Consider the following 22,098-nt stretch of genomic DNA (forward strand, 5'->3'; position numbering starts at 1 on the left):
ACGCCACGGCGTCCGTTAATAGCTTCTCTCTGGTGTCTGTCTCGCTCTCAGGTGGTCGGCGGGCTGGATATACACAAAAAGATGGTGGTGGACGTGTGAGGACCCCCTCCGACGCCTCCTGCCGCCCCTCTCTTCCCTCCGCTCGCACCGTCCCCTCCCCTCCCTTCCTCCCACGCCTCAAGATCCGCTCAAGACGTCCCGGCAACTAACAAACACAAAACAACGCCCTGTGCCGCCCCAACGGAAGTATCCCACCTCTCCCTCCCCGTCTCTCCGTCCGTCTTTCTTCCCCGGCGAAGCCCAACTCCCAACCGCCCGAACGTCTCCGCAAAGACAACAAAAACAAACAAAAACAAACAAAAAAAAACAAAAAACTGGAGGACTGGAGTGTGTAGATTTACAGGAGGGGGGGGTTAAAGGAAGGGGGCTGAAATGGGGCGAAGAGGCCGGCCGGCTTGTTCATATTCATCTTTTTTTTTTTTTTTTTTTTTTTGTTATATTTGATATTTATTTTTAGTTCTTGTCTTTTTTTAAGAAAAAAAAATGCAAATATCTGCAGCGGTGTGGCGTTGGGGGGGGGGGTGTGAAGTGCCAACCAGAACATATCCATGTCCCATCCACCGATTCCTTCACCCTCAGAAGCAGCTGCTTGGATCATGGCCCTAATCTTATATATATATATATATATATATATACAAACATTTCTATATAGGTGGAGGTAATCCTCATTTTCATGTCAAGATATAAAAAATGATCAGAATTCATGCCAAGAAATTATTTTTTTTGTCTCTCTTTTTGAGATGATGATGATGTTGAGGGAAGAAAAGGGCCTTCATGTTGCCAGTGTTTAGTTTCTGCAAAGCGTCCGAGGAGACGGGCTTCTCCTCTCCCGGCGGTGGATTTTTTTATTTTTTTTTTGGGGTGGGGGCGCCGGCCAATCGGGACGTTTCCGCCGGGAAGTGATGCGGAGACGATGACGGCGGCGTGAAGACAAGGGAATAGACGCCTTTTTTTTTTTTTTTTTTTTTTTACATGTACATTTCAAAAGTTGGCTTCTTCACACCTTTTTAGTTTCTGTCGTTTCTCCCGTCGCCGGGGACGAAGCAGATCACCAGTTTTGACTTCTTATTTCTAAAAGGGAAAAAAAAAATGAAAACGCTTCCTGCGGAGAAACGTCGGCAGGCGCGCGGCGAGCAGGGGAGGGGGGGATATTTCGGTCAGTCAGACATGGAACGGCGAGCGCCCCCAGAACCCCCTCTTGCCCACACAAAAAAAAAAAAAAAAAAAACCTCCTCCCCGTCGGTCCCTCGCATCCCCCCGAAGCTCTGCACGGCTTGGGCCTCCCTGTGCTTGCATGACATGGAAATAAACGGATTTTTATTTTTATTTTTTTTTTTGGTTATTTTCATTTCTCTACTCTTTGGTTGTGCATGTAGATCAACTTTTTTGAAATAATCCTCTTGTTTACACATGGATGGTGATGTTAATATATTTAAAAAAAAAAAAAAAAAAAAAGTTTTAACGGTATACAATATGGATGTTGCCAAACTTTGGTAAATGTACTCTATGCTCCGAGAGGCGATCCAAACCGACTGAGCTACACGTGACTTTTTTTTTTTTTTTTTTTTCCTTTTGGGTTTTTGTATTCCGACCCAGCTCGGCCAGACGGCCCGACGTCTGAGGCCGGCTCAAACTGCCACACCGTCCTCGGCTTAAAGGGGAGTTTTTTTTGTTTTTTTTTTGGGATGTTTTTATTTCTTTTTTTTGTACATACGTTATTTGTTAAAAGGCAGTTCTGGCACTCTGTTCTCTGTATAGCTCAGGCCGCGCTTTAGTTTGTAAGTGATACTTTTTTTTTTTCTCTCTCCAGGGACTTATTTGTTTTTCTTTTTTAGTTTGTGTGGGGAAACATGTCCAGAGTTGAGTTTGAGAAGCGTTTTTTTTTTTTTTTTTTTTTTGATTTTGTTTTCTCCTTCCTTTCTCTGCATGCTGCATCTTATGCTGTGGGACTGTTGGAAACTTGATACTGTATGAAATTAACTAAAAATTTAAATAAACTTTGAAATGTTGAAATCCCTTTCTTTATTTTTAAAAAACAAAAGGAGAATATCAGGGGTTCCTGGAAAGCCAATTTTAATAAATTTTTCCCGTTCATTGACAAACCCAGACGAGCAGTGGAAACCTGGGAAATCACTGACCCTCCTGCCTGTCAGTTCCCAAACAGGACGCTCCATCCAGATTAATTTCACATCTATTGACCGACCGGCTGACCCATCGGTAGCAGAACGACATCATCCAGCAGCTTCAAGATTCATCTCCACCCCCCCCTTCCTCCTCACAACTGACTGATTTTTAACCTGCATTTTTAGAAACGACCTGAAACTCGTCCCAAAGATCAGACTTTATCTTGCGTTGGAGACGTTTGCGGGGCGTCCCCTCGTGCTTCGGCTGAATACCAACTGAGGCTTTTAGATCACTGATAAACATTCCCGGGAAGAAGTGAAGAGAGTAAATCCAGCCGTCAAAGAAAATGCCAAAGTCACGTGATAAGAAGTCTCACTCCCAATTGGTTGTTTATTTGTGTCCTTACTGGAGTCCTTCTTCCTGACAGGTTCTCCGGCGGCCGCGTTAAAGAACTCAATCTGTGCAAAAATGGCAAACAGTCTCCAAAGCTCAATCCAGCAGCAAACAGGGTGGGGTAAAGGGTCGGGGGTCCAGAGGGCCTCAGAATCTCTCGGCGGCTCTGCTGGCCACCACTCTGATGTTGCCGTAGACCTTTGACGGTGGGCTTCCTGTCAGCGCGGATTAACGAGATAAAAGGTGACTCTCAGCGGCAGGTGCGGATTCAAAGAATTACTTTCATAACAGGGTTCAAAGATTAATAACATGATAATGATAAAAAGAATCTCACCTAAAATCAGGTTGCAGATGGCTGTCCGGGCCATTTTGATATTCTGGAAGGATCCCAGTATGTGGACTTTCCTGCGGAGACACAGACATTCAGACTTTTAACACTTTCAAGAATTAATTGTGAGAGGATAGAAATTCTAAAATCGATTCTACCAGGAGAGAAAAGAAACGACCCGGGGAAAATTATGATGTTGTGAAATATGAAATGACAATTTCATTTTTAAGGTTCGGGTTCTTTGCAGGTCGGGACAGAAAGTCCAATTTAAAACAAAGAAGGAATAAGCCCATCTGGGAGGAAAGAGAGTGGGCTGGAAGGAACCGACTGCTCCTGAGCAGGATGGAGGCTCTGAATGAGTCTTATAGTCTCTTTCTGAGTATTACGGTTAAAAAACAGCACCCAATACAAAAGGCACTCATGATGTAGGAGCTGTGGAGATCAGCATGTCTGGTGTTTGGATGGAGAAAATGTGCGGGCTTCCATTCAGGAACCAATAAATCCAGGGACACACCCTTCGTCTTTGCTTTTCAAAAAGTTGTTTGTTAGCGCTAAGCTAAGCTCTAGTTATGCTGCCATAGGCTGGCTCCCATTGGACAGATTCTCAGGGGACGTGGCTTGACCCGCTGCACCATCTCCCTGGGCGCCGGCCGTTGTTACTTTTATGGATGTTAAAACCATCAATGTATCAATTAGCATTAGTCTTAGCATGCAGTCTCTATGGCACGTGTGTGTCAAGAGTGCGTCTCTCACACTCACGTTTCTGCCAGGACGATGCGAGTCTTGGTAACGTTCTCGATGGTGAACTTGGTTTTCCCCCCTTTTCCCGCTATCCTGCCGATGGCCCGGGACAGGTGGTCGCCCTTCAGGGGCTTCACTGTGGACACGGAAAGAGACGTCACCTCGGCGCCAACGCGCCCGACCCCGTTCACAGAAGAGGAGGTTCAGGAGAGCTTGGGAGCGGACAGGAAGGTGGAGGCGTGAGAGCTCACCATCGGTGATGTCAAAGCTTTCCAGGAAGAGCTCGTCGAGTCTGATGAGAGCCAGGGCGTCCTGGGAGGAGACCAGACACAAAGCAACATTTTACATATTTAACTTCCTGATAACACAGATCTGAATCTAACCTACGGGGATTCCACATTCATGGCCAATGTGTGTTTCTGAACACTGTCGTGCGCAGAGCGGTGCAGTTGTTATACTCTTGTAATGAGGATAAACTGTCCTCCTCCTCACAGACAGTAGCTGCTTTTGGTCAGAAGTTCTAAGCACTGTCCAGCTTCAGTTCCAGGAAGTAGCCTCCTCCAGGGCCCATTTTTAGTTTTGCATTCCCGCAGGCAGTGAGGGACCAGGGTAGAGAGCGGTGTGACCATGTGCACCTTCAGCTCCACACTCCGAAACAAACCTCCAAAGAAGGGGGGGGGGGAGGCAACACGGACACCATGGAGGTGGAAGCTGTCACAGTGTCCATGGAAAAATAACCATGGACTATCAGATGGTTGAGGAGGTGTTTTATCTTTTCCTTAAAATGTGAATAACCATTAGCTAACACTGGACTTGATTTTGGACAAATTATAGATGTTCTTCTGCAGGCCCCGGTAACCCTTCTGAGACAGAAGCAGGTCAGAAAAGCTTGGACGTTTTCGTCGCTGCATTTCTTGCCGTTTCAGTCCATATGGTGAAAGAAAACAGCAGAACAGTGACCCCAGTCATTTTAAAATCTGACCCTCCACAGTCCGCAAGAATTATCCGGTAATGGGCTTGGACTATCAGCTACACCAATCACTTCCTGAGCAGGAGCTAAAGCAGTTCTTGGAACTGAAGGTTCATGGTCCCACGGTCTCTATGATATTTAGAAATGCTGTCCAGATGCACCGTAGGTCTTAGAGACACAATTTCAACCCTCCGTGTGTGAAACGCATGACAATATTGACAATAAAGTCGACTTCCAGCCCAAATGAAAGAGAACGCGGCTCATCCACGTGCTCACCTCAACTTGGAATCCAAGGACGAACGCTCTGACAAAGTCTGCTGCTTTGGTGAGCGAGGCGATGTCCTGAGTCTCTTTACACGTCTGTAAACAGGAAGCAGGGTGAGACGGTAGACGGGGGAAGAAAATGGCACAGCGGGAGTAGGGAAGCGTTGCCTCGGTGGCAAAAACTCACTTTGATTTCGACGTTGCGCGTCTTGAGGTTAAATCGAACTTGGAGCTGCAGGTTCTCCACGATGGGGGTGAAGATCTTCAGCCAGTTGTCTTTGAGCGGAGTATATCTGTGAGCCGGCACTGGGATCTTACGCATTTCGTCTGACCCCTAAATTAATATTAAGAAAAAAACAATCAGGAAAGCACTTATACCACCCTTGCATGAATACACAGGGAAAAATGCACTACTGCGAGGAGGGGGACTGAGGTTACTATCTGCACCCTCACTTTTAAAAACATTAGGGTTTTGCATATCCCTCCTAATGTTAAATTAATGGTATCAGATCATTGATGGTATCGATTTCCTGCAGCGGCGTGTCTCATATCAAAAGGAAGGGGACTAGTTTATTGTACTGCTACTTAGATGTGATACATTAAACTCATTCTGCTGACGGATCGATAACAAATCAATCAGCGGGCACATGTGGGAAAAACTTTCGTGATCACCTCATGATGACCCGATACACTTCATAATACCTTTAACTAGTACGAGTGCAACATTATATTATGGTACACTGACTTCGTCCCTGGCTAACACTGATTGATACTCAGGGAAGAGGCTACTTACCCTTAGCTTGTCCCCGGAAATGGGTGGAAACTGTGGCCTCTTACGGGCCGCGGCTCCCTCCGTCTCCATGTCCTGCTCGTGTTTCCTCTTCTGGCTCTTTTTGGTCGTCACTTTAATAAATGCCTCGCCGTCGTCTCCGTTCTCCGTCGCCGAGTTCTCGGGTTCGGTGGCAACTTTTTCGGCGTCCATTTCGGTAAAAATTGTCCGAGCGCGGAGGTAAAATTCGTGGAGCTAAATTAACGGCATGGGCACGAGTGTTCTCGTGCGACCGGAAGGACCCCAAGGGCGACTGCGCAGGCGCCTGAAGAGAAAGCGCTTCTACGTCACTCAGGGAGCTCAGGCGCCATATTAAGAGGCTCGCCGCCTATAGCGTGCAACGAGCTGGATTATATATTCACGTCAAACCGATTCCAAAGACCCCCTTTTAACTCCAAATAAGCATTTAACACACCACGACAGTCACTGGCGCCGAACCGCTAACGATGGCAAATGCTACTTTAGAATCGCGATAGATATGTAGAAAAACCCTGCCTTTGGCCCTTACCTCAAACGCCGGCATGTCCTTCGAAGATGGCAGCGCCGGTCCAAACTTGTGCCCCGATGGTCACCGGCTTTATGTCCTCTGCTGATTGAAAAAGCTTGTGGATAATACGGTCCCGCCGCTGCAACCATGTTAATCCAAAACGTTGTCGAGACAAATGATGAGAACACATGAAGTGCGATGGTGACGTGTAGGTATTTAGTCAGGCATATAGCTGGCCAGCTACGCATTCTACAGTAGCCGAGAGGCTTCAAAACAAACCTGAGCGCTCGGGGTTTAAAGTATGCGTTGCTTGGAAACTGACTCGCCGAATTGGGTGGTTTAAAGCTTCCTGTTGCTTGGAAACCGCCATCCTGTTTATTTGAAACATACTGAAAACACTAGTCGACTAGTTTAGCCACCCTGCGTACCAGTTGGCGGCGGTAAAGAAGAGGAGGAAGATCTGTCGAAGGGTCCGGTAGCCTAGCAGCTAGCAAGTAGCGAACGCTTTTCGCACTTAACACCAAGACTGTTTCAAAACAACACAAACAAACAAGATGTCGTCGTCGCCGCTAGCGAAGCCGCAGATAATCGCTCACATCCAGAAGAGTCTGAACTACACAGTGTTCGACAGCAAGTGGATTCCGTGCAGCGCAAAGTTTGTGTGCCTGGGGAACTTCCCGAGGGGGACGGGGGTGCTGCAGGTGTACGAGGTGCAGCACGGCGAGGCGCAGCTCGTCCTGGAGGTACGCCGCCTCCATCTCCCAACATGTTCATGCAAAACCTCTCAGCTCCTCTAAGGCTCCCCTACACCCTTGTTTGGGGAAAAGGTCCCGGGGGTTTCCATGGGAACAGATAACGCAACGATCCCCCCCATGTTCTCACTGTGACCAGTCCTTGACCTCACTTTAGTCGTGGGAACGAGGAGAGAATAACGTTGTAGTGGATGATTAAGACAGAGTACATTGTGAGTGCGTGAAGGAAGAAATTAAAATTACTTCTTATAAAGTTTTTCTTGCTTTAGATATTTTTTTTTTTGGCTGTATAAAATCAGAAGCAGTTAGCGCTTCCACCTCAGCAAGAAGGTCTGTGGTTGGATTCCCTTTCTGTGTGGAGTCCTCATGTTCTGTGTGTGTGTGTGTGTGTGTGTGTGTGTGTGTGTGTGCGTGCGTGGTTCTTCCCACAGTCCAAACACATGCAGGAGGATCATTGGAGACCCTAAATTGTAAAGATGTGTGAACGACAGGGTGAATGGTTGGATGTCCATATAGGACATTTGAATGAGAGAGTAAATTCTTGTATGTTTCTATAGAAATGTTTGAACAACAGTGAATATTGTGTGTCTATATGACATGTGGGTGGTTGTATGTATATGTGGCCCTGTGAACCAGCGGTCCAGTGACAGCTGATATAAGCCCCAGCGTCCCAGCGTCCCAGCGACCCTGAGTGAAGGACAAGCGGTAGAGATAATGAATGAATGAATGCATGAAAATCAGAAGTTAAGCCGGACAGATAAGATATTTGGAAGACATGTCTTGACAGTGAAGTGAAAATCCATCCTATGTTAAAACCCAACACTGGATTCAAAGCCAATTAAAAAAGTCGATGTTAAAACGTTGCAGATGTCGATTGAACGCCTGTAAATGAAATTTGGCTTGTTCATGGCGTGACAACTCACTATCAACATCTGCTGTCATTTTAATCAGATTGTTAATGTCAGACGTCAACGTTTCAGCAAATAGCGCTCACGCAATGATTCTGATCAATGACTGATATGTTGATTGTCATCAGACTTGTCCTTCAATTCCAATAACATTGGTTTGCATATTCCAGGTAGAGAAGCCCAAACCAATAAAGTGTGGGACGTTCGGGGCTTCCTCGCTCCGGCAAAGATGCTTAGCGACGGGGGATTTCGACGGAAACCTCAACATCTGGTATTTCTTCCACTTCCTCTGATACTATAATCATCTGGATCAGAATCGCATGCAACCCCGTGTTGGATTGTGTGACCGTGTAGCTGACACTCGGGTGCGTTCAGATTCAGTCGGAAATTTTGGCTACTGTGGGCTATTTAGAGAAGAGCCCTGGCCTCTGTTTCGAGCTGAATCTCAAGCTGACGTGGCAGATGTGTGTGTTTCCTTCAGGGACCTGGAGGCGCCCGAGGTGGCCGTGTACTCCGTGAAGGCCCATAAAGAGATCGTTAACAGTATTGACGGCGTCGGCGGGCTGGGGATCGGCGACGGTGCGCCCGAAATAGTCACCGGAAGCCGAGATGGTAAAAAAAAAAAAAAAAAAAAAGACACGTATCTTAAAGCTTGAACTGAAACTCTTCCCTTGACTGCATCAACGGAAATCTTCTCAGCGGTCTGACGGGGAGAGGGCTCCATTTCGGAGCAAACTCGGCCCGGACAAAGGATTTCTTTGTATTTTTCAGGGACGGTCAAAGTGTGGGATCCTCGGCAGAAAGACTCACCCGTGGCCAACATGGAGCCTGTGGAAGGAGAAACCAAGCGGGACTGCTGGACGGTCGCTTTTGGTGCGTGAAGTATCGGGAACCTACTCCTAGAAAGCTCTGTGTAAGAAAAAAAAACAGGCTTATTACACAGAAGGTGACAGTCTGTCTGGATAAGTTTGATGATTTTAGTGAGCAGAAACAATTTTTTAGATTCTCGCACTTGAAGGTCAGGAAACCAGGAAGCCAAAAAAAAAAAGGCTTGACTCCAGAGTCACTTTCCAAGAGAAATTATACGGCCAACTGAGTCTGTTGCGGGGTTTTGTTTGCTTTTCCCCACTCCAGTTTTCATTTCCTGTAGGTTTTTATTGAAAGGGTTTTCGCTGTCGTTCCAGGTCACGCCTTCAACGAGCAGGATCGCTGCGTGTGTGCCGGCTACGACAACGGCGACATCAAACTCTTCGACCTACGAAACATGTCTCTGCGCTGGGAGACCAACATCAAGAACGGGGTGAGGCGACGGAGGGATTTGACCGCCACCTCCGGCCCGCCGGAGTTCGGGAGGTCCAGGCCTCTCAAGTCTGGCCTCACACTGCCCTTATTTTGTCTTTTTTAAAATGAAAATGAATAAGTTCCCCATGTGGAGTCCAGAACATCTGGAAATACCGTGGCAAACATAAGAAAGCGGACTTTTTTAACGTTTGACCTCGATTAATACAGGTATATGTCACATATTGATGTTTTTTAAGGTGTTGTGATAGTTTGCAGTTATCTGCTATGTGATGGGCGGGTTTTTGGAAAATTTCATGCCGCTTCTTTTGATAAATAACTTTTCTATTTATTGCTGTCGTGTGCTTTTGAACTGATTTGATCTATTTTTCGCTCAATTCAGGTGACTGCTTAGTCATGTACTGTCAGCTCATTTCTTATTGATTTTTTTTTTTTGGTTAATCTTTGCTGTTCTTATTCAAGAGAAAGTTGTCCTGGATTTCCAGATGATTTTCTTTAGTTGCCTTTAAGGGGTCACGGTGGTGTCTTAGTGCAGGGTGAGATGGACATGTGTTAAATATCACTTACCTGTAAAGGAGCTGGACAGTATTTACTTTTGCTGACATGACTAATGGTGAGACGCGACACCGGCGAGACGTGTCTCGTTTAGTGCTGCCGGCATGGCACCAAAATACGAAAATGGGAATTGGAACTGACGCTATAATCCCTATTGACTCACCGTTTCGAACAGAAAGATTTAAAATGTGTGTTTTTACTAGGATCAGCTAATCCGGCCTATTCCTGCACTCGAAACACAGGCGAGACAGAAACCAGGACAGCCGCGGAGCCTGAAATGACTTCCCCCGGTCTCACGCCTGTCACCATTATGTCCATCTGAGCTCTTTGTAGTCGTGGATCTGCGCCCTCGCTTATTTTTCTCTTTGGTCCGAGGCCAGGTCTGCAGCGTGGAGTTTGACAGGAAGGACATCAACATGAACAAGCTGGTGGCCACCTCGCTGGAGGGGAAATTCCACATCTTTGACATGAGGACCCAGCACCCGACGAAGGGCTTCGCCTCCGTTTCCGAAAAGGTAATGGAGCCGGGTGGCGGGCGGCCAGACGGGTGACTGGCTCCGCTGTCTGGGAAACACCTCAGACCGTTATTAGCGTGATTGCTTTTGAAGGGAAATGGTGGCACTCAGGATTTGGGAGCGTTTTCTCAGCTGGGAGTGTTTTCCCGGCACAGGCCGAATGCGACGCCGGGTCAGCGATGAGCGCTGCCGCTCACCCCACACCTTTTTTTTTTTTTCTATTTGTGGGAAAATGCTAGAGAAACACACTCCCGCCACCCAGCTCGCAGGGAGCTGGACACATCAGACACCTCGGCTTTCTAAATATTTACCCGCTTCTCCTTGGGGGAGAAGGAGGGACAACACCTGGAACATCACCAGAATCAAGACATTCCCTGAGGTGTTTCGGCTCTGAATAATAAACCCGCGGAGCTCTCCAGGCGAGCCTGGTGTCGGGGAACGGCGGGGGACGGCAGAAACTCCAAAGAGAAGTCACAGATTTCAGACCGAGGTCAGAGGCAGCAGAGATAAAGGCTTCCTCTTAGTAGAGAGAAGAGGAGGAGAGGATCAGGAAGGACTCCGTCCGAGGGACAGTATGGCAGATGGAGGGATTGTGGAGATCTGGGTACAAGGATGCTGAGGTTGGAGGTCTAGAGGAAGACCAGAGAGGAGGTTTATGGATGGCGTGAAAGAGGACAGGAAGTTAGAGAATAGCGTTAAACGGAGGCCGATGAAAGCACCAAAGCGTAAGGGAAATATCCCGGAGATGGAGGTTTGGTTCCTGGAGGTAATAAACGCGGTCACAAGCAGTTTATTGAGAGTCCAGAGAAAATTGTTCCTTATTAGGCCTCCTGACAATAAAGCCTGTGGGTTTGAAAGGCTAAATATTTTTTGTAGAAAGTAAACAATGTGTCTGATGTGTTCTAGGCTCACAAGTCCACCGTCTGGCAGGTGAGGCATTTGCCCCAGAACAGAGAGGTCTTTATGACGGCAGGCGGAGCAGGAAACCTGCATCTGTGGAAATAGTAAGTCACTCATCCGTCGCCGCCGCCGGGTTTAACCCGGGATTATCCGGTTATCCTCCGCGATCGAAGACTAATCTCCGAAATGACGCCGCGGTGCCATCAACAGCGAGTACCCCGCCCAAAGGAGCAAGAAGGACTCGGACGGTGTGGAGGTGGGCGTGGCCGGATCTGTCAACCTCCTGCAGAACGTCACCTTGTCCACCCAGCCCATCGCCAGCCTGGACTGGAGCCCCGACAAGCAGGGCTTGTGCGTTTGCGCCGGTTTCGACCAGTCGGTGCGCGTGCTCATCGTCACCAAACTCAACGGGATCTGAGGACCAAGGTACGCCAACGTACCAAAGGAGGTGACTGACGGCACGTGAGGACGTCGACGGACTGAGGGTCAAATTCCCCCCTTTCTGTGTTGGAACCAACCAGCTGCCCTTCTGATGGGACGTCACTCCTTCTGTCAGTGACGTCACAGTGCGCGCACACACACACACACACACACAGAATGTGTGATTTAAAACCATGAACTCCATCGAAGCGAGACAGGTTGCCTTTGGCTCCAAGGAGCGCGTCGGAACCGGAAAACCGAGAAAATGTGGCCTTTTGTGTCCCTTTTGGTAATAAGTGGGTGGATTAAATTGGAAATAACCTCCAAGCGTCCTTTGTACTGTTTTTTTTTTTAATTAAATTTCAGTGCAAACTTAAGTGGGGACTCACTCGTTAGCTCTGGTCTCCACCTTCTCATCCAGCGTCCGGACGAGAGAGGGCCCTGCAGGTCTGAATCTTCCTGCCCTGCAGCTCATTGCGGGCCTTTTCCTTCCAGGATGCAGATGAACTTCACAGCGACCCCTGCGAACACACACACTCGTCAGATTCAAACTCCTCCGCACTTTGGAATTGCCCGCTTTCACTTCGGTTCCTCCTTGAATTGAATCCTCTTTGGACTCTGGGCAGGGAATTATCCCCGACATCAAGTTGAACGTATGGGACGTGTCACCTGTGCGGAAACGCCAGTCTGACGACACAGACGTCCTTGACGTCTGCAAACACACACCGTTGCTTCCAACATGGTGAAATGCAACACAGGCGTTCCTGCACTGTGCACTTGTCTCATCTCACACACATTTTCCAAAATCAACAGTGTGGAAAAATAAAATCTAAACAGTCATCATTTAGTAATGAGTCCATTCTAGCTTTTCTGTTTTTTTATTTTATGATTTGAGCTTTAGCTTGGAGAAACTCCTTTGGCCTGAAATGTGACTAAACCAAGGCTCCTCGCTCAGGAGGCGGAGCTCCAGCTCGATCCGAATCGCCAGATTTCCGAGACGGGTGTCCTGTCTGTGGGTTACCGAGCCAGCTTCCTCTTTGACACGTTGCCTGTGGGCTTATCTTTGTCTTGACTAACAAAACAAACATGTCTCTTTGAAATGGCAAAGAGACAAAAAATTCCTAAAATCTTTTAATAGCAGCTTCTCTTTTATTCGGCGACAAGGGGCGAAGCTACGAGGCTCTCTGTGGACCGAGGAGCAACAGACGGCGGTGCTTTTCTCCAGCGAGTACAGGGTCGAGTACACCTAAAAAATATATATTTATCCAAGGAAATGGGCCTTAAACAAATAAACGGAAGAGCCAGCCAAGCTGCCAGGTTGACTCACCTGTCTGCCGGGGTTTCTTGCTGCAGGCCCAGCAGCCTTGCCCCCTCCCAGGTGGGGTCACAGGAGCAGGAACCCTCCCCCAGTGTCAGAAGGGCCTTTCAGTTCTGGTCAGCCTGCAGACGGACTCACCCGTGTTTGCTCTGAGCAAAAATCTTTTCACCTGATAGACAATATATGTTTCCATGAAGGCACTGCCGCTAAATATGGTTTATAATCTAAGAATTAGCCTTTTTTTTTTAACTTAATTTGACTCAAAACATGTCTGTGAGATGGTCAGGGTTGTCATTTTCCTTAAGATACATTTCCTTGCATGTAACCGTGATTTCAGATTGTCTCAGATGCCTTTCTCAAGTTATTCCATATGATGATGACATAACAGGATGATGGGACCGTAAATATGGTTGCTAATCTGAAATTCATTTTTTGAACTGAACCTAACATTAATATGACACATGAAGCTACTGTACGTGTTCGGTGAAACAACGGTGGAAGAACATTTTCAGGATATCTCACCCTTTTTGTCCAGGTTCTGACTCACAAGGCCTCAGTGTCCTGAGGTAGGTGTGGTTCCTCCTGCCGGCACAGACACACCATCGGGGTCTGACATCTATTTGGTGACGGGGGAGGGAAGCGTCTCACTGCCCGTCTTCTGGACTGACAGATTTGCCTCTGCAGCAGGGCTGGAGGGAGCCTCGGCACACAAGTAGCCAGCCAGTCTGGGACTGCAGCACTGCAAAGCGGACGCAGAATTTAAATGCACAGGACATTTCCAGACCTTTTAGCATGTGTTATTGTTTCACTCTGGAACAGATAGTTCACGCAAATACACTAACAACATCCTGTATGCAGGTGGTGTAAAGAAGGAGGAGAAATCAGGCGCCTCCTCATGCCAAACGTGAAAAGGGCATTATTGCGCAACATTGTGAGCGGCGTGGGCTTTTCAAGCCATTAAGAAACAACGTGAAGGCTAGCAAGAAATGAATCTGCAGGAAATGGTTAGTAAAGCATCACAAGCACAGAGACAAAATATATACTTTTTAAATGAAAATGTACCAACTGGTTTTATATATTTAGGGTTTCAGGGGTCTTATTTGTTTCCATTTATACTCCAGTGAAAGACGTCAGAGGGTTTCAATGTCTGAATTGCTCATTCATCCTGGAGATGTTCTTTCTAAACAAGACATCGGATTTTCTTTTGGGTCAAAAGTGACATTGTAGTTTATAGTGCACTTCACTTCTGAGGACATCGTGCATAAAAAACAACCCATGCAAACTCTTCCACATCTCCCCAGTGCAGACGTAGGAACAAAACACTCTGGGATACACTGTCTGCAATTCAGATGCCTCAGACATGCTCTGGTTTTCTTCATCCTCCCTGGAATGAATGCGTTAGTTTAATACTTCCAAGATGTGTGTGAACTTTTCTGAAGATGTGCATAAATGTATTGATGCACGCAGTTCAGTGTTTGATCAACCTGCTGCATGTTTTTTGGTGTTTGGGAGGAGAGCGGAGAACTGGTGCAGGCAGAGGGAGGACGCAGAACTGTCCGCACAGAGTGTGTGTGTGTTCTGAACACACACTCACATACACACACGCCCTTACCATGGACGCGAAACCAGCATCTAATCACAACCAATTGGGCTCAATCTGTTAAATAAGGCATGAGCTGGGTCGATGGCAGTGATTCTGGCAGTGTATGTGTATGTGTGTGTGTGTGTGTGTGTGTGTGTGTGTGTGTGTGTGTGTGTGTGTGTGTGTGTGTGTGTGGTGGAGGGGTTTCATCTTTCACACTGACCTTTACATCCAGGTCCCCTGTGGGTTTCTGTGGACAGTCCATTGAGTGTGACCTCCCCCTGGCTCCTATAGCTGCAGTTCACTCTCACATCCTTTGTTTAAAAGGGAAAAAGAAACAACGACACGGTGAGTATCGACGGAGGGATCTTATGCAAAGGGCAGCAGAGTCCAGCTGAGGAACACATTGATGAGAAGCTCAAATAAATGACCGTGTTCTACTGGACAGCAGATCCCAGCAGAAACACAACCACACCTGTCGCTCTGACTCTAACTCTCCCGAGTAAACCAGGGCTACTGCTATCGGCCTTTTGCAAACGATAGCGTGCTCATCTGAAACCTTCTGAATCAATTCTTCACAAGTAAAGTATTTTATCAGTTGGCTGATACTGATGCTGTTAAGATAGTGACATTAAGGTGGTTGAAATTTGTGACGTCAGCATCAGACCAACACTCAGAACACAGACCACCGCAACAATTCTATGATGCTATTTTTGACTTGTTGATTTTTGACTGGAGACCCTGGATTGTCCAGATGTGTAAATGAAAGGTTGCATGTCTCTATTTGTGTGTCTCTATATGACAATATGATCATTTTGATTTCAACTTCATTTCCTTTTCCAACTACTATAACAGAACCCGCGTGACGCGTATGTTAAAACATCTGCAGGGGGTCGTGTATTCCAGTGAAAGCATCTAAACGTGACTGAGATTTATTGATAACCAAATACTCCATCTAAACTTATTATCTGTTCCTTGATAAATTGAGAGAAAATTTTGTGTGAGGTTTAAAAGACATGCCTGGAAATCTAAGTGCGCCTTCAGCCTGCTGGATGCAGAGATCTGAGAGTATAAGAAGTTCTCAGCTCTGCAGAGCATTTCCTTCAGCTGAAGAGATAGTTACTTTGAGCGCAAGGTTAAACACGGAGGTAGAAACGATCTGAGAGCAATGATATCAATGGGATAAAACCAAACTGGAAAAATGCCACACTCTCAATATCACATGCTTTTTGCAACTTTCAATGGGAATCAATTGTTAATATTTTCTATGAGTGACCTTCGGCTGAGCGTGACACTTCTGCTGAAGGTAATATCTTTTTTCACTGCGACTTGTGGAGTAGAGGAGAAGTACTTGACGGCTTCCCGTCGATGGCCACTTGGACCGCTCTCCAGGCGTCTCCGATGGCGCCGTCGCTTCGCAGGTCAACTTATTTGATCTTTGAGACACCACGATTCGGCAAGGCCTTCAGATGATGGGCTATGAGCTGCTGATATTATCCAAGTTAGCAGGATACGCGCTGCAAATGGCCATTCTGATATGATATCAATGCAACAAATCTAAAGGATTACTTTGACAAAATGTATTTTGCTCTAATAGCAGAATGTTTCTGTATTCAGTCTCACCTAATTACTATCGATAAGAGGCTCTGAGAGGCCCTCAGAGATACTGGACAGCCGTGATCCAGCTGCTGGTTCCCACTGGTGAAGGTCACAGCTAGGGTATTTTTTCCACGAAAGATATCCTATGATTCTTTGCAAAACGGTTATGATTTTTTCAAGCAACACTTTGTTGATTTCCATGTAATTTTCAATTAAGAATGGAATTACCGATTGCTGTTTTTCTTTGTAAACGTAGCAAGAGTCGCTCAATATATTCTCACTCGTTTGTGAGTCATTTATAACACAGTTTTAAACTTATTGGGGGGAAATATTTGGGATTTTCTTGACGAATTTTAGTTGTATGGGGTGAATTCATCATATATCGAGGGAGTTAAAACTGCACCTGTGCCTGTTAGGATTATTACATGGACGTCACATGAATACACAGGGTAATCAGATTACTGTGTGAGTAAAGCCAACGAGAACCTCGGTACCTGGTTGGCTTATCAGCCCTGGGAATTACTGCCATCTGCTGAACACATAGTAGCTTCCTCCAGCCGGAGAGCCGGTGCTTTTAAATGCAACGGTTGTGAAAGATGAGAGAACGATAAGTTATTTAAATAGAATCTCCTATATATTTATTTCTGTAATACTAAAAGTATTGCACACTGTGCGTGTCACAAATATTCTAGTACAATATAAGAGCTTTTTTTCAATTAAAAGATGAAAATAGTGTTATGCGTGCACCACACAGCTGACAAAACCACTACCATCAACAACAATAATGATAATAATTATGATAATAATAATAATAATGACTAACTTATATATAATAAAAAATACAGCAAAATATTTGGCATGAAAAAAAAAACCTGCAAATGAAATAATTTGAAAGTAAAAAAAGAACAAGAGATTCTTAAATTTAATATCAATGCATTTGATATTCAGAGTAAAATACAAAAAATAAAAAGGAAAATAGAGATTCTTATTAATGTCGGTTCTGTATTGTGAATGTCTCATTTTAAATACTTGATAAAAAGGAGAGGACGTGAAACATGACCTGTTTAATACCAACAGATGTTTTTCATGAGTATCTTAATTAAGGAAACCTTTAAAAAAATAATAATTTCAATACATTTCTAAATTCTCCCTCCTAGATAGAATTGGAGGGATGTATATTTTCCAGCTTTTTTTGTTAATTGCTCAAATGTAGTTTTGTCTAGCTTCGTATGGATTTCTCTTGTTATTTGCCCATTATAAGTTTTCTTTATTGTGACATTGAAGGGATTTATTGGCAATTGCCTGGTAATATGTAACTAAAGGTTTTTGTTCAGATTTTGTTGCTAAAACATAAATGTATTTTCCTTTGCAGCTAATTTGATTAGCATGTTTGTTTTGCTATCAAGCTACAAAAGTAGCACAGTCCGTTTAACATTACCGGAACAACGCTGAATGGGAGTCTTTTAAGACTCTTATAACTCACACAGCGGGAGTGATATTTGTATATAAAAAATAAGCTTCTGTTTATGAGCTTAATTTTAAGCTCTAAATGCGTTCAATTTAGGAAATCCACTTATTTCCATTGCTATCTTCGACTTGCCTGCTATTCCGATCCAGTCCAACAGGAGGCGCGAGTGCACATCTGAGCTGGGGGAATCCAGGAAGAAGTGCGTCACTTCCGGTTAGCGACATCGTGGAGTGTGATCTAAAGGTTGGAGACTAACAGGTCAATATCGTCATTTTCATATATTGTCTTTTAATCAAAGCGATGATGCTCTTTGAAGCAAATACGTGTTAAGTTAGGAGTGTTTTTTATCATTCAATAATGTGCCTGTTTGTAGCGTATTAGCTAGTAAGCTAACGCTGCCGTAATTGCAGCGGATCTCTAGGACGGCGATGCTCCTTCAATACATTACGATAAATAGATTAATATGTTTCACTTTTCACTTTATCTCACAGGAAAATGTCGGCAGAGGGCGGAACCGAAGACTGTCCTCTTGAGATCGAGGAGCAGATCACCGGTTTCGAATCCTCGGTGGGCGATGTGAAAGCCATGCTGGACACATTGGTGTCGCTACCCAGGACTGAACTGCTGCAGAAGGTAAGCTAAAGCTATTTCGCATAGTCATGAACACACACACACACACACACACACACACATATGCATAAAACTGTAATTAAATCAAATATATTGACAGCTGGATCCGTTGGACCAAGCCAAACTGGACCTGATGTCTGCCTACACCCTCAACTCATTATTCTGGAGTAAGTTATTTAATTACCCAATAATATTTTAGTGTGTGTGTGTGTGTGTGTGTGTGTGTGTGTGTGTGTGTGTTTTGAAGCAGCTTCAGGTTTATGGGTGTGTCTGCTCTGAACGATGCTGAGTTCAGAGCGTTCTTGGACAGTCCAATATCTTTATTGGATGTCATATTGCATTCTTGGCTCCACAAGCCCCCAGAGGAGTTATATCCCTGGCAGGATATTTGAGCTTGCAGTACATTTAATTTAGTGTCTGTAAACGGTGAACCAGGGTTTGCATTTAATCATCTGCAGTGGGTCTTGGCTATTGGAAGTATGTTTAAATTAGAGACTTTTATTTCGGACTCCCCCCCTACTGTACTCCGCCCTTGTGTCACCTTGAATTTTTAGTTTATTTGTTGGCTGTCCATGATCTGCTGCATTTACACAGACCTGCCTTTTAGCTGACTATTGTCTCGTATAAATTACAAAGTGGATCTCATTTGGCATTTAACCAAAGAGCCAGAGGCACCTTTTTTTTCATTTCTGTGGTCTTTCAAAGCCTTTCAAAAGCTTTTTCACCAGTGTGGTGCAATGTTCTCCATTAACAGTGTACTTGGTGACACAAGGAGTAAATCCCAGAGAGCATGGAATCAAACAAGAGTTGGTAAGTCTGTATCCTCCGATGTTTATCTGGCATTCTCATTTCTGACTTGGTGTTTATCGCTCTTCCACGGTCCTTGTGTCGTCCAGGAGCGAATAAGGACGAACATGAACAGAGTGAAAATGATCACGGACAAAAAGAAAGCGGCTCGCCTGGACAAGGGAGCGGCGGCTCGCTTCGTCAGGAACGCCCTTTACGACTCGGAGGAGAAAGACCCGAGGAAGAAAGAGACACCCAAGAAGCCCTCAGACACCCCGCCGCTGAAGCGTAAAAAGCAGAGATAAAGTCACAGAGGAGCTGGTGATCCGGTCCTGCTGTGGTTTGCCCCAGTGTCCGGGGCAAGAATAATGAGAATTAGGATTTGTGAGATAGGTGTCTTGTAACCCCTGCCCTTGGGGGGGTCGCTACAAGTGCTGCCGGTGTCGGCGAAGAGCCGTCTTCCAAATGCAAGACTGACAACAACCTTTTTCCTCCAAGCAAACCAGAATAGCCAAACACTTTACTTTCATCAAACTGACTTTGCGAAAGTGTTATTAGTTGCAGGGGTTCCTGCATATTTTCCAAAATGTCCTCCCGTGGTGGTTGCTGCTCCGATTATACCTTTTAAGTTGGAAAAAGAAGCTTGATTTTTCCATCCTTTGCCCCGGCAGTCATTCCGTAACATGATAAATGTGCAGGAAGACAGTTTATATAAGGAATTTGTCGGCGAAGGGATGATGTGTAATAATTATGGCAGGAGTGAATAATTCTGTAACCTTTATTTGTCGCGGTTGTATTTTTTGTACTTAGATTGGATTAAGATTTCTGAGCAGAGACGTTCAGTTCAGGGTCGTTGAAAGGTCTTTTAACATTCAACAAAGTTTTATTTCAGATTTTAATTCAAAGTGATTCCATGAATCGTAAGACTTTTAGACAACCTTAAAGATGTTTTCTGGTGACTCTGTTTTTATACTGTTTGCAACATAATTTTTTTTTTCTCCTGATGAAACAATATATCGCCTCATGACCCTCAACCAAAAGCCACGTTTTCATTATCAGCTACTGAGTTGAAGTATAAATGTCTTATTCCAAAATGCAGGTTGTATCGAATACTAGGCACAAACAGGAGAGACGACTAACACGATAATGAAAAAAGAGGTACAATAAGAAAATGACCATTGCGGATTTACACAAAGATTTGCAAAGTCATTTAGAGCAGAAACAGTATTGAGTACTTTGGTACTTTAAGAAGGTCTTCTTGAGAACTTACCAAACATCAAAATTGAATTATTTGCAGGGGTTCAGAGGCCCACAGCGACCCCTAGTGGCAGAGAAGTGAACTACACGCAGGGACTTTAAATAATCCACAGTTCACTCTAAATTATTTACTTAAATTATTGTACCAATACTAATACCTGGGAAGGTATGGTTGGCGTCATGATCGCAGAATATTTTACACTGCCAGAGCAGTTTTGGCCTTCAGATGAGTAATAAGAGAAAATATTAAAAAACCCTGTCTTGACAGGTTAAAAGCAAGGCAGAAGCATAACAAAGACAAGAAGGGAATAAATACAAAGCTTATTTTAGGTCAAAGTTGGAATTGAATTATCTACACAAAGAAAAAAAATACAGAAGAAATTGACATCAAAACATTGGCTGCCAAACATGTAAATTTGCTCAAAAACTATTGGAAAATTATTTTAAATAAAGATTAACCCCACAGAGAACCCACTCAAGGTGCAGAAGCCACTTGCAACCAATTTAGAGGGTCATTCAATGTGTGTGTGTGTGAATCCCAAACTAAAAGATTAAACCGGTATCTTCTGCATGAACGTGGCATGACTTCATAATCCATTTCAAGTTTCCAACCACAGATGCAGCAGAACGGTCGCTCATGGTAGCAATTTGAACGGGCCCTCGGAAAAGGTCGCGCACAAGCGTGACCTTTTGATTACACAACACCGTCTGTCCCCGTCACTTACTCTCTCTCACACACACACTGTACGTACAGACGTACTTACGTCAGACTTAATGAGACCTCCCGGTTCCCCGGTGCTGCTTCCTCTTCCTGATTCCCCCTCCGGAGGCCCGCGATGCTAATCTGGCCAGGCGGAGTCGCCGCCTCCCTCTAATCAAGGCCAGGAAGCGGCGGGGCAGTGAGTTCGATTCTCAGGAATGCGTCCTCCACTCCTCTCCATCATCCCTCCATCCTCCCACCCCGCCGTCTGTTGTTGCGTCAAACTCCGTTAGCCAGCAACGTGCGGTGAGGTTCATGGCTGGTGACGCTCTGACTTCACCAGATTTACAAACATGAACCCTACAGAGTAGCCTATAACCATTATCCACCAACTCTAGCTCGCTGTCACTGTATTCTGCGCAAGAAGAATCCCTGGAATCACAAGCGCCCCCTACTATGAGGCAGGAGAACTGCGTGCCTCACTTGGAGGCTCTCCGCAGCTGTTTTATGATTGCTTAGCAGATGAAACTAGTAGTTGTTGAAAAAAAACTGCCCATTGGAAATGTAGTTCATACAGCAGAAGTGTTTAAACATTTTAATAGCGACGTACAGAGAGACGGCAATACGGTCTTAGTGCAGAGCATGTCAACAGTTAGCTATGATTGCGCAATCTACGTTGAGGCTCAACAGTCCGCAGCCTCACTTCTCAGTATTTGAACAGTGAATGTGAAATTTCAGCTAGTTTGAATAAAAAAAACAATCTATAACTGGGGAGTTAAATGAAAAATACCTTCAGAGTGGAAATCACTGATAAATAGAGCCATTTAATTCTTTTTTTCATTTTACATTTTTTTGGCAAGGCCTCTCTTGCCTCCCGTGACTGCATGTCACTGTCATTGGCCAACGTTTTCTGATTTTTTTGACAACCGGAGACTTCTGGAATGGTTACTTTTGGGAATAAATTTTTATTTCTTATCGGTTCTGCGGTTCGCTAAAATAAGATTCTTTGTTATCACCACACACCTTCTTAAAATAATCGCCTGAAAGTTTTTCAGAAAATACAACAAAGCAAGCCGTACATTGAATAAAGAGGTGATCAAGGCAAAAAAGAAAAAAAATCTTCAAAAAGACATTTCAAGAATGAGAACAAAATATGCATTTATATATACAACTTAAATTGCATACATTTCCTAAACTCAGTCAGTGCGTATTC

At 45.0% G+C, this 22,098-nt stretch overlaps 4 protein-coding genes across 4 annotated transcripts in view; 3 read left to right on the plus strand and 1 right to left on the minus strand.

Moving 5' to 3' along the window:
- Positions 1-2,073, plus strand: part of LOC147236766 (calcineurin subunit B type 1) — a 29,592-nt gene extending 27,519 nt beyond the window's left edge. Inside the window, exon 6 of the mRNA XM_086173829.1 lies at positions 52-2,073. Within this exon, the coding sequence (XP_086029955.1) occupies positions 52-99 (48 nt within the window). The 3' untranslated portion in view covers positions 100-2,073. The remainder of the gene's footprint in view (positions 1-51) is intronic.
- Positions 2,074-2,547: 474 nt separating this feature from the next.
- On the minus strand, positions 2,548-5,961 carry pno1 (partner of NOB1 homolog). The gene is made up of 7 exons (XM_086173816.1): positions 5,674-5,961; positions 5,068-5,214; positions 4,893-4,976; positions 3,898-3,958; positions 3,665-3,782; positions 2,912-2,982; positions 2,548-2,792 (listed from the first exon to the last, which is right to left on the minus strand). The coding sequence occupies exons 1-7, from the start codon at positions 5,860-5,862 to the stop codon at positions 2,725-2,727; spliced, it is 738 nt and encodes a 245-aa protein (XP_086029942.1). The 5' UTR covers positions 5,863-5,961; the 3' UTR covers positions 2,548-2,724.
- Positions 5,962-6,526: 565 nt separating this feature from the next.
- On the plus strand, positions 6,527-11,872 carry dnaaf10 (dynein axonemal assembly factor 10). Its single transcript, XM_086173805.1, has 8 exons — positions 6,527-6,939; positions 8,027-8,127; positions 8,338-8,468; positions 8,628-8,729; positions 9,041-9,156; positions 10,091-10,225; positions 11,132-11,229; positions 11,336-11,872. Exons 1-8 carry the CDS (start codon positions 6,751-6,753, stop codon positions 11,541-11,543), a joined length of 1,080 nt encoding a protein of 359 aa, XP_086029931.1. The 5' UTR covers positions 6,527-6,750; the 3' UTR covers positions 11,544-11,872.
- A 5,821-nt stretch (positions 11,873-17,693) lies between these two features.
- c1d (C1D nuclear receptor corepressor) lies at positions 17,694-19,968 on the plus strand. The gene is made up of 5 exons (XM_086173839.1): positions 17,694-17,770; positions 18,004-18,145; positions 18,243-18,309; positions 18,897-18,952; positions 19,039-19,968. Exons 2-5 carry the CDS (start codon positions 18,008-18,010, stop codon positions 19,231-19,233), a joined length of 456 nt encoding a protein of 151 aa, XP_086029965.1. The 5' UTR covers positions 17,694-17,770; positions 18,004-18,007; the 3' UTR covers positions 19,234-19,968.
- Positions 19,969-22,098: the final 2,130 nt, after the last annotated feature.

Source organism: Fistularia commersonii, chromosome 2 (genome assembly GCF_037954325.1).
Source record: "Fistularia commersonii isolate RoL2024-O1a breed Wild chromosome 2, RoL_Fcom_v1.0, whole genome shotgun sequence".
Taxonomy (NCBI): domain Eukaryota; kingdom Metazoa; phylum Chordata; class Actinopteri; order Syngnathiformes; family Fistulariidae; genus Fistularia; species Fistularia commersonii.